At 52.5% G+C, this 17,767-nt stretch overlaps 5 protein-coding genes across 5 annotated transcripts; 2 read left to right on the top strand and 3 right to left on the bottom strand.

The window, feature by feature from the left end:
- Positions 1-2,821: 2,821 nt before the first annotated feature.
- Positions 2,822-4,272, top strand: J4E93_004242 (uncharacterized protein; the record flags this gene model as incomplete). The annotated part of the gene is made up of 4 exons (XM_049342170.1): positions 2,822-2,972; positions 3,025-3,279; positions 3,331-3,801; positions 3,875-4,272. The coding sequence occupies 4 exons, from the start codon at positions 2,822-2,824 to the stop codon at positions 4,270-4,272; spliced, it is 1,275 nt and encodes a 424-aa protein (XP_049200322.1).
- Positions 4,273-6,006: 1,734 nt separating this feature from the next.
- On the top strand, positions 6,007-6,783 carry J4E93_004241 (uncharacterized protein; the record flags this gene model as incomplete). Its single annotated transcript, XM_049342169.1, has 2 exons — positions 6,007-6,134; positions 6,183-6,783. The coding sequence occupies 2 exons, from the start codon at positions 6,007-6,009 to the stop codon at positions 6,781-6,783; spliced, it is 729 nt and encodes a 242-aa protein (XP_049200321.1).
- A 392-nt stretch (positions 6,784-7,175) lies between these two features.
- J4E93_004240 (uncharacterized protein) lies at positions 7,176-7,598 on the bottom strand (the record flags this gene model as incomplete). Its single annotated transcript, XM_049342168.1, has 2 exons — positions 7,176-7,183; positions 7,256-7,598. The coding sequence occupies 2 exons, from the start codon at positions 7,596-7,598 to the stop codon at positions 7,176-7,178; spliced, it is 351 nt and encodes a 116-aa protein (XP_049200320.1).
- A 1,119-nt stretch (positions 7,599-8,717) lies between these two features.
- J4E93_004239 (uncharacterized protein) lies at positions 8,718-10,778 on the bottom strand (the record flags this gene model as incomplete). The annotated part of the gene is made up of 4 exons (XM_049342167.1): positions 8,718-9,267; positions 9,334-9,553; positions 10,574-10,587; positions 10,642-10,778. 4 exons carry the CDS (start codon positions 10,776-10,778, stop codon positions 8,718-8,720), a joined length of 921 nt encoding a protein of 306 aa, XP_049200319.1.
- Positions 10,779-11,491: 713 nt separating this feature from the next.
- J4E93_004238 (uncharacterized protein) lies at positions 11,492-16,313 on the bottom strand (the record flags this gene model as incomplete). Its single annotated transcript, XM_049342166.1, has 7 exons — positions 11,492-11,946; positions 11,998-12,805; positions 12,857-13,062; positions 13,113-14,525; positions 14,575-14,645; positions 14,701-14,883; positions 14,932-16,313. 7 exons carry the CDS (start codon positions 16,311-16,313, stop codon positions 11,492-11,494), a joined length of 4,518 nt encoding a protein of 1,505 aa, XP_049200318.1.
- Between the last annotated feature and the right edge of the window lie 1,454 nt (positions 16,314-17,767).

The following is a 17,767-nucleotide window of genomic DNA, read 5'->3' as shown; positions in this document are numbered from 1 at the left end:
TTAAAATCTGCGATAGTTTTAGCAAGCATTGGCGTTTCTGTTGTTGGTGGCCATCAGGGGACGATTGTTGTATGATAGTTGTTGTTAGTTAGTCAGTTCTAATTATGGTTTCTTGAAACTTCATCCTCGCCTCTATCATGCTGTGTTGTGAAGAAGTGAGACTATTGAGCCTTTAGCTCTTCAGTGTGCCAAGTAGACAGTGAGATAGTTGCGCCCTTTGCTCAGGACGTCGAGAGCTGAGGTGTCACTTGCGGTCTTGCTCGACAGTCTCATATGCCGTACTGAGAGCGATGTCGTCACCAATACGTCCTGAACTGAGGTGTAGCTAGCAAATGCGTTGCGTCTTTGATCACGATGCGCCAAGGCTCGGCGTGGCATATGTATTCAGCAAGTTCTTGATGTGTGCCCATAGTGTCCACTTGGTCTCTGATCGTGGACATCCTGAGCCTCGGTGAGGCATGTGAAGTTGTTAGGCCTCTGTTCATGACGTCCTGGGCTGAAGGCGTAGCTTGGTGAGATTTTTTGGGACTTTGCCTTATGACGTCCTGAGCCTCGGTATAGTGCGAGGGTTTATTAGGTCTTTGATCGTGATGCGCTAAGGTTTGGTGTGGCATCCAAGCCGATTGGGTGTTCGATCATAATAGCATCAGCTCCGCGGGGTGTCTTTTACTGCATCTCGAGTTGACAATTAATTTGTGTGTTTAGTGGTGCCGAAAGTAGCTATACTATGAGTGTGAAACCGGAGATACCACGGCTGCCGGCTTCTAGGTGGTGGGAATTCGTGCGGACGCTCATCTCCTTCCCCCCCCCCCCTCATCAGCTTCGATTTGCGCATGCGAAATCCAACAGCCTTTGGGTCGCATGACTCGCATTGGCATTGTTTTCGTCCGGAGTGGTTCTGGACTTGTAGCTAGCAGACCCTGAGCCAGCGCTCAAGCTCCCTACTTCTCCTCGGGGTTGCAGCATTGGCCATGCACCCGGCCGAGCTGGGGGATGGCGTGGGATTCCGACTGGGCAAACCTGGGTAAATGCGGCAAACCTTAAATCGTTCCGTTCCCTGAGTGCACTCCTTTTTGCGGGTGCCTGGTGCTGTCTCGAGCTTCGATGCGCCTTGACTACTTGTCAGCGCTTCAACAACAAGAGTCAAGTTTAGGAGAATTGGAAGAACGTTGTGGCACGCCTTGCAGCCTGGAGGCCTTGCAGATCTTGACGCAGATCGCGACGCCAACAACGAGGTATGAAGCTTGATTTGTCTGCATTAGAGTGTCAAAATTACAGGACAGCTGCCATCTAACGTGCTTGGGCCGCCATCCTTCATGTCTCCCAATATGCACGACGGCAACTCTCGAGGTAGAGTTTCGTACACCTTGCAATCCTGTTCATCGCAATAACAAGGAACGTTCCTTGCGCAAGTGCATCGAGGTCCACGGAAATAGCGACTATGTAGAGTCCCGAATCTCTGTACTGCCAAGCTGCGTTGCACCCTCGGCGAGGCTGAACCGTTCGTCTACAGTACCTCATCGTCCCCACAACTCGACACCGTCCGGGTTGGCGGGTGCGAAGCGAGCTGTTGGTGCATCGATATTGCGAATTCAGTAATTCCAACGACGCCGCTGAACCTAGGACAGTTTCTGCGATCCTGGACTCCGACGGCTGCGGGAAGATCCCCCAGATGCCCGGGCATCGTCATCGGAGTTCCCTCCACCAGAAGAGCGCGGACCTCGCAGCGAACGCTGAACGAGAGAACGAAAGCAGGATCTACATGAACCTCAACTCTGTAACATCGCGTAAGTAGGGTCAGTCCAAAAAAGAAGACAAATGTCCGGCACTACATTTAGCACGCGGGACGGTCCACAGGTTCATCTATGGCGACGAGAAACACTGGCATGCGATTTGCGCGGCCACCAGCACCGCCTGGGGAGAATGTAGCGCATTTGCAAAAGTTGACAGCGTATTAAGGGTGAATTTCGCGCTACGTATACGGCGCGCAAGTCTAGAGGACCTGGTCCATCTCTGCACTGCAGTACGTCTCCTGGATGCGGGTGTGGCGTGGTGTTTATTGCTCCTTCCCAGATGAGAGGATGGCACAAAGGCAGTTGACGTTATGGGTACGGTACCAAGCCAATGGTGACTGGTCAGCCCTCACCTCGGCAAGAATAGCGAGCTTGCGCAAACCTAAACCCCAGCTCATGCTGTCATCGACCGCGCACTATCGGTCCTAACCTTGCGATCGTCCAGTCGCAAGCCGAGCGCAAGGCTTACAGTCTTTTGCCATCGTAATTCACCATTCAGAGGTCAGCATTCCGGAAATGCTAACGGCCACGCAAGGCCGCGATGCATGGCACCTATGCACACGATCGGTCATGGCTTCTGGAAGCTTGGTACACCACCTGCAGACGCTTGCGTAGCCAGGCACTTGGTTATTCTAGAGGCGTTCGGAGCTTGAAACGCCTGCAATCGACTCGTCCTGGAGTCGCAGGCCAAACTCGCGGGAGGCGGGACTCAGACCATTAACCAGCCATAAACTTTGCACCACAGCTGCTACAGGCACCAACCTTTAGCTCAGAGCAGCCCTTTGAATGCCTGGCTAAAGAAATCAACCGTAGTCACGCGCCCGTGTGTCGATTAGCAGCAATGCTTGGGCTGCAGGAATCGGCCTAGGATTTGGAGCGTTCCTGGCGCGTGGTGCGTCTCCTATGTACTATAGCTTCATGTGCTATAGTTACCTCAAGCCAAGTACGTTCGCCGGTCTCATCGTGAAACCCAGACATATAATCGCGCCGTCCCGTCGGTCAGCCTTGCATCCCAGCAACCGCTCAGCATGCCTTTCAATCTCACCATTGCTATCCCGACGCTTGTCGGCAGTCTACTGTCTTTTGTTGCCACAGCGTGCGTTCTCATATCGTACGTTGTGTACGCAGACTCGCAACGGTCTTTCCGTCACGCACTGGTATTGAACCTTGCTTTGGCTGGTAAGAGCTCTTGACGACCAGATCAGATCTCTAGACTGACCACGCATACCAGAATTTATCAATTCGCTGAACAATTCAATATCTGGGATCTATGCAATTGCGAACGAAGGTTCCATTGCACCGGGTGCGGCGTGTAACCTCAATGGCTGGGTAGGTCAGTGGTCTGTTCAAGCCGCTGACTTCTCTATCCTGGCCATTGCTATCATAACGCTCACTACGATTACCCGCAAAACGTACATGCCCAATGCCTCCCTTATGAGCAAGATGCTCATTTGCGGCTCCGTTTGGGTCATTCCCACCATCACAGGTAAGCTCTTAGATGCACATCCATCAACGCAAGGCTGACCGGAATGAACAGCGAGTACAGCCGCAGGATTGAACGAGTTGAGCCCTGTCAGCGGAAACTGGTGCTGGATATCGGGGACGCGAACTGACCTTCGCTATGCCCTGGGCCATGGCTGGAGGTTTAGCATCATCTTCGGAACGATTGGAATCTACATCTACATCTGGATCTACATGCGTCGGCACTTTTCGCAACTGCACTCCATGAGCCAAGGAGGGTCCTACAACCAGGCCAGCGCCGCCAAGCGCCGCGAATTCCGCCGAGACGACGCCCACGAGCTGAGGAGCGAATCGCAGACGGAGCTACACGAGATCAACGTGGAGTACGCCTACGAGGTAAAACACTCCGATGGCATGAGCGACCCCAACCTCGCAAAAGAAGACATCATCTTCACAGCCAGCGACCTGGAGACAAACAGCCGCAAAAGCGCCACCACACTATCCCCACCCATGTCACCCAAGAGTCCCTACTTCCAAACCGCATCAGGTATGTCCTTCCCTATGTAGATGCGCACGAGCATCTCGCTTAACTACAACGTGACAATACTAATGGTTACCAGCCTTCCCGTCAGAAACAACTGCGCCTTCAGATAAGAAGCGCAGCATCGGCATGATCAGCAACCATCCCGCGCCAATATCCGGGGCTTACGAGTCGGGCGCACCCCACGAATCGGGAAGTAATCAGCAGACCGGCACCAGCACAAAGAAGGTCGAGCGAGAAATCAAGAGGATGTTGCTTCTCAACGCGTACCCCATCTTGTACATCATACTCTGGTTACCTGGTATTCTCAACCGCTTGGTGGAAGCTGCGGGCCATCCCAGCTATGCGTTGAGTATTCTGCAATGCTCAACGCAGTACATTGGGTTCGCGAACGCCATCACGTATGGCTTCAATGAGCATCTCAAGACCACATTACGACGCGACTTCGTCAAGTGGTGGCGGGCGCGGCGGAGCTGAGAGGGGTTCTACACGTTTCTTCTTTATTGGTTGGTTACGACTTTACAAAGATTTAATATTCATGCTATATACCTTACTAGCACATGTGACCAGTGTTCCACGTTTCATATATACGCGCATGTGAATACGGACTGACCGAGGTATCTCGACCAGGCAAGGCGGTTTCGATGCGCTGACTCTTCGTCGTCATTTTGAGTCAGCTCCCAATTCATGTCACATCGTGAGTGTGTGCTTGCGCGACCGTCATCGGGACTGGAAACGATGCGTGTTGCAGTCCACCAAAAAGGGATCTGAAGGTAGAAGTATACATGACCTTAGGAATTGTTCAGTCGTCGGAATTTGACAGCATGTATGCGACATGCACTTCAGCCACCGTTTGCCAAGCTCAACATTTGACATTCGGAGAGGACCGCAAAGGTTCTCCAACTCCTGACACTAACAGTGATACTACTCGCTTTTGCGCACAGTAATATCTGCTCTCCAGAATCCCACTACCCTCTGTAGTTCTCGAATTTCCTCTTCTTCTGCACCGAGGGATCGTTTTCGGCAAATCCATACGATGAGCACTGTTTGTAGTCCTTCCAGTATGCTCGCATGGCCTGCACTTGCGGGGTCATTCGTCCAGAGCTCGTACGAAGCCCCGGTTTTGCCTGTTAGAACGAACTGAATCGTCCTGATAGCATTGCGCTGAGAAGACGACAGCGGAAGTATGAAATGTGATAGGCTAAACGGAGTCCTGGAAGAGAAGACGTTGAGAGAAAACGGTAGCGTGGAGGTCTCGTTGTAGATCTGACGACAGACGAGATGTAGATAGGGGACGCTGCCGACCGCATAACCGCGAGACGAGATATCGTAAGTCTGACCGCCCACAGAGTATCTGTCAAGGGTGAAATATGTCAGTACAACTCTGTGGAAGCATGCGCCGGGATCTTCATACTCATATATCTGATTCCGTAGCTCAGCTGGAAGTCGCAGGAGAGGAGACTCGATAGAGTTGCGCTTAGATCTGATTTCGTTACCTCTGTAGGCTACATCATGACGGAACCAGCAAATCGGAAGATCTAGTGTTAATGTAGACTCCAGAGTGTTGAGTGATTTCCTTGCACGAGGTGCAACGGGTACTCACATCTCGTTTGCTTCGAACGTTGAAATCGCCCTGTCCGGCCAAATCTTTCTCGTCGGCTTCGGGGCCTGAGTCATGTTGTCGAACATCCTTGGTTTTGGCCTCGCCATCTTTGTCGGAACGCGTCGGTCGATCGATAGGAAATGAGAGGAAAGATTGAGGGTACAAGACCGATGAGCATTGTAAACAAATATGCCCAGGGTCCATCATGCTAACCGCATGCAGACTCGATCACTCACCTACTCATTCACGCGGACTGTTATCGGGTTCACTTGTACTCCGAGTGCCGGTTCAAACGCTTTCATTCCGACGAGTCGTCGTGCTCATGATTTCAAGGCTGCTTTGTTGAAAGTGCTGGTGCGAAAACGCGAGCACAACGCAATTAAGTAACACTGTACATAATCGCAATGCAGCTGCATTTTCTAAACATGTTGTTTCACAGTATGCAGCAGTATATGGTTATTCTTTTAGAGATTCCAGGAATTGAAACCAAGCCAGTCGTGCTCATTCTCAACTGGGTACAACACTAGCGAATCATCCACCGCCGCGATTACTCCACTCGTTGCTCGCAAATTACTCTACAACAACACATCAGCTCGACTTCTACAGCTATGCAGTACGGCCACCGAAGGGCAATCGACAATCAAGCCGAGGCGATCTCCCAAGGCAAGCTCCGTCTCAACGACAACGGTGATGGTATGCTGGATGCCACACCACCTACGACCGATGTCATGGCCATGTAAGTTTGTGACTGTACGATGTATTTATACTTGCTGACGTCTTCAAGTACACAACAGAACAGCGTTAGCTCGCCTCTACTCCGTCTCCCGGCCGAAGTGCGCAATAAGATCTTTGTCTACGTCAACAATGGTCTACACGTCTTCATGAGAGCTGGACCCTGTGATAGGGCCACGATTACTATCAAAAACGGCACTCACGAAGGAGCATCTTCTGTGTATCCACCGTTTCTTTTCCAGCATACCTGCCGTCAAGTCTACAACGAGACAGCGCTGCTTCCCTTCTCTACCAATGAGTACTGGTACTATACCATCTCTTCGCTAAACGCATGCAAGCCCCTCTTTCTGCGCCCGCAGTGGGAGTGCATCCGCTATATCTCCTTCCCTATCACGATCCGAACCAGGAAAGAGCTACCAGTGATTGGGGACTTCGATGTAAGAAGGCTAGAGGGCTTGAAAGCCTTCTCTAGTCTAAAAGAGGTCACTTTCTACTTGAACATGGAGCACCCAAATGCTGAGCGTTGGTTCGAAGACGTGAAGACGGTTTTGAAGGGCTACATTGAGGAAGTGGTATCTACAGGTGTGAAGATAGTCTATGAGCACCGCTACCGGGAGGCAGACTTCGTCTCTTGGCCACTTGTATTATACTGAGAGAAAAAAACTGGCGGATGATGATGACTTGCGGAGCATCTTGACTTCTTCGGTTTTGGCATGTGGCCGAGCAAGTCATGAGAACATGTTGCCAACCTTCCTTGGTTACACACAACGGCACATTTCTTTTGCACTCTGAAGACTAGATAATAGCTTCCATATAATTGGAAACAATGAACGTTAAAACCACACTCACATTGACTATATGAGCAGTGCAAGTTGTTCAATAGCGAGGTTTCATTTCAGCTGAATGGTTTCTGAGAAGAATTTCCTCTACGTGACACAACAACCATATACATTTCTGGTTCCTCTCAATAATGTATTTATCAGTTCACCCCGACTTTAGTGGATGTGTATTGCAGCAAGGTGTATCCTGTCGCTTCTTGGTCGTACTAAGCGCCTGTGTCGCAAGACATACATTAGCAATGGACTTTACGATATAAAACGAATTAGAAAGGGAGATATGACTTACATCCTGCCACCTTGTAGAGTTTTCCGTACCAGTTGTAGGACCCACAATGGTTACCAAGGCCTGCACCCTCGGGGCGGCACTGGTTAAGAATATTCTCAAATGCGTCCCAGCATCTCTGTTGGTCAAAGCCTCCAGGCCAAGAGAGATAACCTCCACCCGGAACCTTATATCCGCCATCGTTTTTGTATAGTCCGTCGCCGCAGACGTGTTGACGAGCAGCGTAGAGCGAGTTGCGAGATCCGGCTTGACCGGGGGTGCAGAGACCGTAGCAGCTGCACTCGGCGGCGGAGACGACAGCTCCCGAGAGCATGACACCGGCGGCGATGATGGAGTTGAAGCGCATGTTTGTGGTGATTTGGAGATCGAAGGGAATAAGTGAAAGTTCTTGGATGAGAGTTGCTTGTTGCGACAATGAGAAATTGGAGTGGACAGAAGGATACTTATACTGCGACCGCATTCACGACTGCTCACCCAGATACACCATCCCATACACCATGAACTTACCAGAATGAGAGATCGACTGCATGTCACGCCTAGAGGTCCCAAAAGGTATGCATTGCGAAACCTACCCGTCGTAATCTTGCTCGATTAGGCGAACGCACGAAACATCACTGCGCCGTTCCTCATAGCCCACATGCAGACATCTACAAACCTAGCCCGCCACAGAAGGTGTAGATCAAGATCAAAGTAATCATTCTCGTACAGCGAGATATTGAGCTCAGCCGCACCAAGCTAAAGTACGCTTGATCATCCTATTGGTGGGCAGCGATCCGGACTGCCTTCCGTAGCCGCTGCCATATGCGGCCCGCACCTTCTACTACACAAAGCTTGGCCGGTTGTGGTGATGATTTTCAAGAGTTGTGCCATAGAACAGGTACGGGGTCATCCGATCGTACCCACCTACCTGGGTACTTCAACGTGCATCATTCCAAGTGCCAAAGAGGCAGGTGTAAGTTGAACGGAAGAGGCACCGAACTGTGCATTTGACATCACATGCAACCGACACAATGCAACTGCGTCGCAGAAGCCCGCATGCTCGCCAAAGATTGCTCGAACGGTCTTGACTATCGTATACTAGACTGTGCGCTCGGCTATCGGCGTCGTAGCAAGTAGACCGCAACATCACTGCTAGCTGACCAGACCGCATGGATACGAGAACAGCAGACCCTTTGGCCCCGGATGCATTGAAAGCCGCACTGGCGCGTCCCATTTCGTAGCTGTCAGAGTCTAGCGATCTTGGTAAGTGCGGGGATGGAGAAACTGTTGAACCCGTCGAAAAAGACCCTGAAAGAGGGGATCTCTGCGGGGAGAGCACCGGGGATACGAAGGGTGTGTTTAAACAATATTCATCTATGAGGCAACAAGAAAGAACAAAAGAGATTGTTTATTGCCTAAATTTCGTGTTAGCCTCATTATCTCTGGTGAATGTGCTCCACCGCGGCGAATACATCCACCTACCTTATCATGTCTGGAAGATGATCGCCACTCTCTCTGCACACAGCACCTCCTCAAGCCTCTTAACCAGCTTATCTTTCATCAACTGGAATCTCTCATCAGTGATGTCTCTCCAACTCCCCGTGTAGCCCGCATAAACATTGAATACAATCCTCCTCAAGCCCACCAAAGGCGCCAAAGCCTCCACTTTCAGAATATCAGTATCGGCAATATCTTTTCCGAGATGCATTGAAACGGTACGAATGGCGTTGAACTGTGCAGGCATCAACTTCCGCCACCACTCGTTTACATCGCTTGGCATCGGCGGGTATGTAGGCCTGTACCAGAAGTTGTTGATGGCGAAGGGAATGAAGCGCGCTTCCGCGTATGTCGAACGACAGACGCACAGGATAGCTAGAGGGTGTTTGATGTACTGGTCTGAGTCATGGGACATAGCGAGCGGCCTTTCGGGTTGAGTGTTGAAGATGAGGTAGCTACCGAGGACATATTCCCAGATGTAATCGCGCAACTCTCGAGGTAGGAGGAGCAAAGGTGAGTCCCGCATGTTTTCCTCGGTGCTGAATTGTTTAGCAGGTATACTGAGAGGGCTTTATTGTGCTTAGGACCATATCGGCTCTACTTACATCGCCGCGTATGTGCCGAATGGCGTCACATCTACCATATCGTCCTGAAGGCGACGAACCGGTGGCAAATCGCCGCGTCTCTCATTCCGAATCATCATGTCGGCAGCCCGGTTTTCGAATATGGGCTTGGCTTTTTTAGTATTTACGCTTCGTATAGTTCTGACCGGCTCAATCACTGGTACCGACCGGTAGAAGCCTATGAGTTGTACCCACGAAACTTCTGTAAAGTCGATATGTCGCCGAGGAAGCTGACTTATAGGAACCTAATAAAAGAAAGTGCAGATATGGAGTGAAGAGACTTTGGGTGCTCAGCAAGCCATACTTTGGTCCCCTTACCTCCATCCCACGGTTCAGCAAATGCCTAGCGCTAACGGGCTCCGCCCAACTTTTGAAACCCATACCAAACCCACGCAGTGTAAAATCATATCGAATAAGGAATGTCATAGATGTGAAAACCTCGTTGTGTGACCAATGGAATGGGACTGCCAAAAGCATGTTATCGAACGCGGAAACAATGAACCGCAGAAAATCATGAACACGATATGACTTTAATGTGAACTTTTAGTTTCCCCAGAGTTCAGTGGCGCTTCTTCGAGACCGTTCGCCTCATTTCATGTGGGTGCATTTGCTCTTCGAGGTAGAAAGCAGACCCGCTGTTCCGTTGCATTACCACAGCTCTGGACTGCAACATGTTAGTCGATGAGATAGCGGATCATTGCAGTAGGACTTACAGGATACATCGTCTCATTTTCAATTAGAACCGTTACCAGAGCCGGAAAGGAACCTGACCTCGAGATCATCATTTCCCCAGCTAGCTTCCAAAGCGTCCAGGATAGCCTCGCCCCTCTCCAACCAGTCAGGGCAGTTCCCGTCGCAGATGCAATATACATCCACAGACTTCAAGCTTGGCAGCCAGCGTAGAGGTATCGTTGTGCAATCGGAACAAAAGATTGCAATCCGCTCTACAGCAGCTTTCTGCTCAGGCAGTCGATTCTTTACCCATTCTTCGAAAGCCTCAGGTTCATAGAAGCAGAAGGTAGTGACAGCATAGGGGAGCAGACAGGTCTCAGCATGGATTTGCCTGCAAGTTCGAAGTACGGTCATTCTAGGGTGGGTAACGGGTCCAATCGGATAGTATCTCGTGGCGATTTCAACAGTATCGGAAAAGTTACGAGACACTTGCAAGACCAATGACCATATCCTACGTCGAATTTCCGGAGGCAGGCGCAAGAGTGCTGACTTGTTTGCGTTCCGCTGGGCTCTTGAAGCATTGTTAGTCAGATTCATAACCCACAGAACCTCACTTACTTGGCGAGGTAGTAGCTATTCGGGGCAGCATCATGCATTCCATTCTTCAGTTTCCTCTGGCCCATCTGCTCCCTCGCAGCCTTCTTCTTGGCTTTGCGGTCGGGCTGACGCCGCTTTCTGATGCTCGCTTTCGGCATGGCTTTGTGTAATCGCTGTTGGACTTCTTCTGTGTGAGTAAGGAACGTCCCTTGGCCGCCTGTCGCGAGGTGTGGAAGATCACAGCGTTGGATCGCGCAGTCGGAGAAGGTGTGACTAGTGGGGCACGGGCGCTCCTTCCGAGATCAGGTGAGGTGAGAGCAAACAGCGTGTGGTAAGACAGCGCAGTCTATCGACATGGAAGGGGCATGAAGCTGCACCGACTTGTGATGTAACGCCTCACCCAGTAAACAGCCTCACCACCAGAGATGAACCCATTCACGCCTTACCTACCCTGCCATGACCTCGCTGTCCACCTCACACATCCGCGCGGACGGATGGCGTCAAGGCAATAGAACCAGCACTCACATTCCCAGGATCATGTCCCTCACTCAGTCGCCAACATATGGTCTTCGTTATCCATTGCACAAACTATCCTAGTGCATATGCCTATATACCATCCATTGACCAAAACGCCTAACCTCCCCTGGGGTATATTCCATATGCATATTTACCAATGGACCCAAAAACGGTAAAAGTAAACAAAAACAACAGACACGCCGATGCCAAAGTACATGCTAGTAATACCGCTTCCATGCAAGTTCCAACTCCCTAACGCCATCATGGTATGCATGCCCACCGCCATAACCGTAGCGTCGGAGAACGACCGCGCAGTCCATGAGTCCAAACTGCTGAAATCGTAACGCCATCTCTTTCATACACCATATGGTTTCACACTCGGCCCAACGGGCACAGCGAGCGTAGCTTCGTCTGGTATCTTCTTGTTTCCGAATTTGCTTGCCAGCTCTTCGATTTTGGGGATCAGCTCGCCTATCCTAAAGGGTTTGCTGACGACGTCGTCCATGCCGGCTGCGAGTAATGTTGCGATTTGTTCGCTGCGTGCGTTCGCCGTGACGGCGATGATGGGGACGTGTCTCTTGAGCTTGCCTTGTTGTTCGAGCGAGCGGATTTGAGAGGTGCATTGTAGACCGTCCATGACGGGCATTTCTTTGTCCATTAGCACCACCGATATGTCTTCTAGCGGGGACTGCTGGGGCGAGGCCCAAAAGGTGGACGCTTTGAGCGCTTCGAGTGCTTCGCCGCCGTGGTTCGCGACGGTCGTTTGGATACCGTGATTGTGGAGCTGCCGCTGAAGTACTTTTTGGTTCACTGTATCGTGTTAGTAGAAGTAAATCGGCAGGGGAACCGTCAATGACATACCAAGGTTATCCTCTACGATCAACACTTTGAGTTCCCTCTTCTTTGGCTTCGGCTTTGACGCAACGCCATCTTTGGCAGGTATGTTCGCAAAGTCTTTTATCTTAGTGGCAATCTTGGACGGCGCAGGCAATTCCCTCTTGCCCTTATCCTTCGCATTTGAAACCTTCCTGGACATGGATGGCGTTGGAAGAACTTCGAGAGCTTCTTGTGGCTCACTGCTTCTTCGACACTTGACATAGAAAGCGAAGGTACTGCCTTTGCCTGCTTCAGAAGAGACGCCAATCTCCCCACCCTGGAGTTCAGTCAATTCGCGTGAGATGAACAGACCAAGACCTGAGCCGCCGTATTGGACATGCGTTCGAGGGCTTGCTTGGGAAAATCGTTGGAAGAGAAGCTTCTTTTCTTCCGGCGTAAGACCTCGGCCTGTGTCTCGCACTGCAAACTCCAGATAGATCTCTTCACCATCGCCCCAGTCCGGACCGCAAGTTTGGTCGGTCCTCTTGGCTCGCATGGGGAAGTAGCTAACGGTGGGGTGATCGCTTGCTGACGGTCGCTCTCTCGATGCTGATAATACGACTTTGATGGTCCGGGTTTCCTCGGTGGTAGTGAACTTGATCGCGTTGGTGGTGAGATTGATGAGAACTTGAAGCACCCGAGACGGGTCAATCTTCACCCAATCGACACCTAATTTGGTGAACGAGTCGGTAAGGACAAACTCCATCTGAATTCCAGCAGTTTGAACTTCTCCTTCGAACATTTTCAGGGCGCGCTGTACGACCTGTAGTGGTTGAGCATCGACCGGTGTTACCTGACGCACTCGTTAGAAAAGATGTCGTGAATATGCAAATCGTGTTCGTACCATCAGCATTGCGCTATCGAGCTTTGACAACGTTAAAACATCGTCGACGATGCGCTTCTGATGCTGTGCGCACAAAGCAATCGTCTGCGCCGCGTCTATGGAATCAGCAACAACAGTCTCGTCAATGACGTTGGAGCCTGACGCTCTGAAATCGCCCAAGATGGTGCTGATCTCGTCGGCACATTGCAGGATAGCAGACAGGGGATCTAAATCGTAGTCAGTACAAAAAGAGTTTTCGTACACGGCCGTATCATACTTCTCATCTCGTGCGATGTAATGTCGATAAAGTTCTCTTGCTGTCGTTTGAGCTCAACGGCTTCCTCCATTTTCCTCTTTTGGAAACCCTCGGCCCACTTCTGTGGAGAAATGTTCGTGATGCTTCCGAAAACACTCTTCAGCTGCCCATCCTCATCTTTCTCGGGGTACGCCTGGAACAGGACCCACGTTTCGCTCTTGTTCCGGTTGCGGTCCTCCCAAGGCGCTTTGAATCGGAACTCTATGTTGATAGGAGTGGTGTTGTTTACTAGTTCCTTCCAGTGCGCGAGAATGAGGTCTTGGTCCTCGTCTTTGACATAGTCAATCCATCTGTCGGTCATCTCCGGCTCTCTTGGCACTCGTGCAATCTCATACCACGTGTCGTTGCAGTAGGTGATGCGCCCAACGTGGTCAGCAATGAAGAGACCTGCAGGAGACAACTCAGCCATCCGCGTAAATCTCGTCTCGCTTTCCCTGGCTTCTTGTGTACGTGCAGCAAGCTGTGTAGAGAGGTTGTAACGGTCTTCCGCTGCGAGCCGGGCTGCCCTCTGCCCCCGTCGAATTTCTTCCTCGAACAAAACGACGGAAGCCAGAGAAGTCGCAAGTTGGCGACTTAGTAGCTGGATAAAGAGGTTGTAATCATCGTCGTAAGGCCTTCGCGGATTTATGCCCATGACCAAGAAGCCAAGTATGTTTTCACCAGTCGTGGGATGGATCGGGCAGATGACCACGTCGCGGCAGGGGTCTCCAAAACCTCGCCATTCGAGCCCGTCCATCATGGCATGTGGCAGGTCGGTTGATCCGATGCTAACGACCACGGGCTTGTCGGTCTTCATTACTTCGCGGAAAACCGGACCGAATCCTTCTTGCCCTTCTTTCAAATCAATGTGGTCAGGGGCAGCCTGATGGCCGGCTGGCACACCAAGCGAGCCCTCGAGGAAACACTGTTTCGAGCCAAGCAAGCTGCTGGATTGCAAGGAAGACGAGTCACTATCATTCTCATCGTTTACGCTGTAGAGCATTACTACCGGGGTATCGAACTCGTTCTCGGTGAGTGCTATTAGCACTTGATCCCAGAAACCCTTCACTTCCCGAGCGGTGGCAGTCCGTTCGCCGACTTCGCGGAGAGTGAGCATTCGCCTTTCCGCAATCTTCCGCCGTGTCTTTTCGAAAGCTGGGTTGTAAAGACCCATGACCGTGCCGTCTTCGCCGACCATTGGGATGATGGACCACGAGAAGTACGTTTCCTCGAGGAAGCCGCTGCGTTTCATAAACAAGCAGTCGTCGTCCTTCATGGTCGCTTGCCCTGTGAGACGGGCGTTTGCGAATACTCCCTTGACCTCATCCCAGATTTCTGCCCAGGCTACTTTGTAACTCTGGCCCATGAGCGCAGGATGCTTCTGCCCTGCAAGCCCTGATCGAGGTGTTAATTGATGTCTGAATGTCAGTACGCGCGTACTTACCAATATAGGCCTCATTGTAGATAGCCACAAGCTCTTCTCCCCAGTACATAGCTGCAGGATGGGGGCTCGCCCTGATCGCCATTAGAATCGAAGTTCAATTATTCGGCGCCCGAATAGTCAACTCACATGATGAGATTACACATTGCGCGAAGGTCGTTGGACCAGTATTCGATAGGACCCAGGGGTGTAGATGCCCAATCGATTGAGCGGGCAAATTGTATGTGTCTAGGAAGAGAGGGCGATATCGCTAATCTGGTCCAGTCGAAGAAACCCATGTCATGGTGCTCATTTCGATGGGTGTTAGTTTCTCTATGAAACGGGTCAACGTCGCCTGCAGTGTGAGCTCGCAATACGCACTCGTTCCCAAAGGAAGAGGAATCTTCCGCGGAGGATAGGTCGATCTGAGTAAGCCTAGGAATCATGCTATTGCCTCTGTCGGCGAACTTCTTGTAATTTGGTTCGGGCTGGGGCGCGGAGATGGGAGGCGTCGGTTCACCCTGGGGGTTACCCTGGGGGATCGTAGGGATGGTGCTCCCGAAGTAATCTTGCGGTTCGTCTTGATGCGTTGAGGATGCGGAAGCATCCCCGTTGGCTGCCAACTCCAGGCCTGCGGACGAAGTTGAAGGTATAGCGAAATCGTTGGGACCGTCTACAGCGGGCAAAACCATGGCAGGGGCGGACACGGTACCAGAAACGACGCGCAGCCGTTTCCGCAAGGTGTAACATGTCCATACAATGCCACCGTGTTCTACCGGAGAAGGGTTTGCTCCGAAACCATCTCCCTGGACTGCAGTGCTCAACAGCCAGCCTCGGAATTGTTGTGTTGCGTGTGCCGTGTCATGGTCGGAGGGAGAGCCCGCAGGCTTGCCGGCTACCAGCTCCCAGATGGAGGAGTTGAATCGAAGGGCACTGTTGGAGAAGAGTATTTGCAAGCTGGACGATTCGGGCATGTAGTTTGCAAAGTCGCCCGTATCGACGATGAAGGTGGGCCGCTCATCCTGCTCGAGCAGCTCGACTATGCCGATGGAACCCAGTACGCGTAACGGATCATGCTTGTCGCGGGAATCAGGCGATGCTGCGGGGGGCAGGCTCGAGCGCTCTGAAGTGCGCCCACTGGCAGCGCCCGAGGGGCCTGGTGGACTGAGGCCGCTGAAAGTGCCCCGTGCGAGTGTGACGGTCTTGATGCCACTGTCCTCGCGTGTCTTGCTCAGCATCCTGTAGGCCTCGGAGGTGGAGAAGCGCGCGGGCAGCTGCGGTCGGATATTGCGCGACGAGGAGAAGAACAGCGGCGAGGGCGGCTGGCCGTCGAGACGGAAGTGGGCGCTCTTGGAGAAGCCGAAGTGGTCGAGCGAGTGTCGCGAGCGTGGGTGCGCTTTTCGGCGCTTGTGCAGGGGCTCGCTGGCGGGTGCTCGTAGGCGCGGCGATGTAGGCGCGAGGGCGTCGTCGCTGGAGGGAGGAGGCGGGCGCTTTATGCCAATGACCTGGCGAGCGCCGTGGAGCGGCGCAGGAGCCGGCGGCGGAGTGCAATGGCGACGGTCAAGCGGCGACCTGGGTGTCCATGGGGGCTGCAGTATGGCCAAGTTGGGTGTTTTGTCGAGGGCGCTGGGGGGGTCCGGGGTGGTGGGTGACGTAATTGGAGGCTCGTGATACAGGGCAAACTTCAGCCTGCGCTGCTCAGGCGTGGTGTCGTGAGGCGTCGCTGTGTCAATACCTGTGAAGATGGACCGCGGCTCCCTCATAGAAGAAATGCTGGGATGCGCGGCGACAGGCAGGGCGAAGGCCGTTGATGGCGGCCGCACGTCACGCTGCAACGTCAAAGGTCGGTGTGGTGGAGCGTCGTCTCGAGATCTAGCATGAGTCTCACCGCGTAGGGGCCGAGTCGATGACACCAGGGAACGGCGGAGGCAGCTGGCGGCTTTCGCGATGGCGAGGCTGGGCAGGTCGGTGTGCAGCTGCGCGGCGACGGTAGCGATGACGGTGGGAGTGCGGTGGGTGTCGTGTCCTCAGGGCATCATCGTGATGGAGACAGACGCTCTGCACATTTGTTTTCAGCCGTCGCTCTGGTGCAGCCAGCGTACAGGACCTCGGGAGCGTCCAGAGCTGTAGATCTCGCTTGCGCTTGTGCTTGGCCTTCCCTGCAACACCCTGGTCAGTCCATCGCCATCGAGATCGCTTTCACCATCTTTTCACACCTAGCATCACATTCAACACGCCCTGGACAGCTATGACGCCGTGCATGGCATTCTGACATGCCCGTCACCGGAAACCCCAGCAGCTGGAATGCTGTGTCCCGTCAGTGCACCGCTGCCTTCGCGACTGTGCTGGTCCCGACGTCATGGATCTGACGGGTCTAGACTCGAGCCTCAGACCCGCATCCATTCAACACATGACCCTCTGCATCGTCGCAACCTTGAACCTAAACTTCGAACCCAAACTTCGAGAAGCCCGAGATGTTGTAATCGTGAACTATGTTTCTTCTAGCTTATAACTCGCTTCCAGACATGCACTAATAGATACTTTCTTCCGCCGTGTGCTGATCTAAATTGGCCGCCCCTTTCTTGCGATGGCACCTCCCTCCAGCTCACAGTACGCGAAAATCGCCAAGCCTTCCCTACATTTCACCACCTGCTACCCACCTCATTGTCTACCGCGAGAGACGAGACAACCGCACAGTAAAACTTATCGGTTGATCCTCGGCACCTCCCAACCATGGGTGAGCTTGTTGTGCCATTCCCACGTGCGCGCACCGTTCCGCGTTCGGGCCCGGGCCGACCTCATGTTTTCGAGTCATCACCATCATCACGTGACCATCTGTCATTCTATCCAGGCACCATGACCGCACCCATACGCCCCATCAACGTTTGTGCCATATCAGCTGCGCAAACAGTCTAAAGCAGTTGCGCATGCAGTCCATCCTTTTTCCTCATTCGACTCGTCTCGTACTCATTCAAAGGATCTCGTTGACATCAAAAAGCCTCGCCGTTATCGCCTGCCACCGCCCGCGTTTGCGACGACAAATCTGTAGATATGCGCGGCTGTGCAGCATGGCTGAGGTCATCGCATCTCCGAGTGACATCATGCAGCATGCGACACTTCGCGTTTGCAGACATCGTGGCACAATGGGGGCACAAGCTGTCTCGGCTGCAGCTGCCTCAAAATTTAGCCACCGTGGCAGGGCATTAATGGCGCATGC

The sequence above is a fragment of the Alternaria ventricosa genome (genome assembly GCF_023758065.1).
Source record: "Alternaria ventricosa strain BMP 2768 chromosome Unknown scaffold_6, whole genome shotgun sequence".
In the NCBI taxonomy this organism is placed as follows: Eukaryota; Fungi; Ascomycota; class Dothideomycetes; order Pleosporales; family Pleosporaceae; genus Alternaria; species Alternaria ventricosa.
The sequence above is the reverse complement of the archived record's forward strand: the minus strand, read 5'-3'. Positions and strand labels throughout refer to the sequence as shown.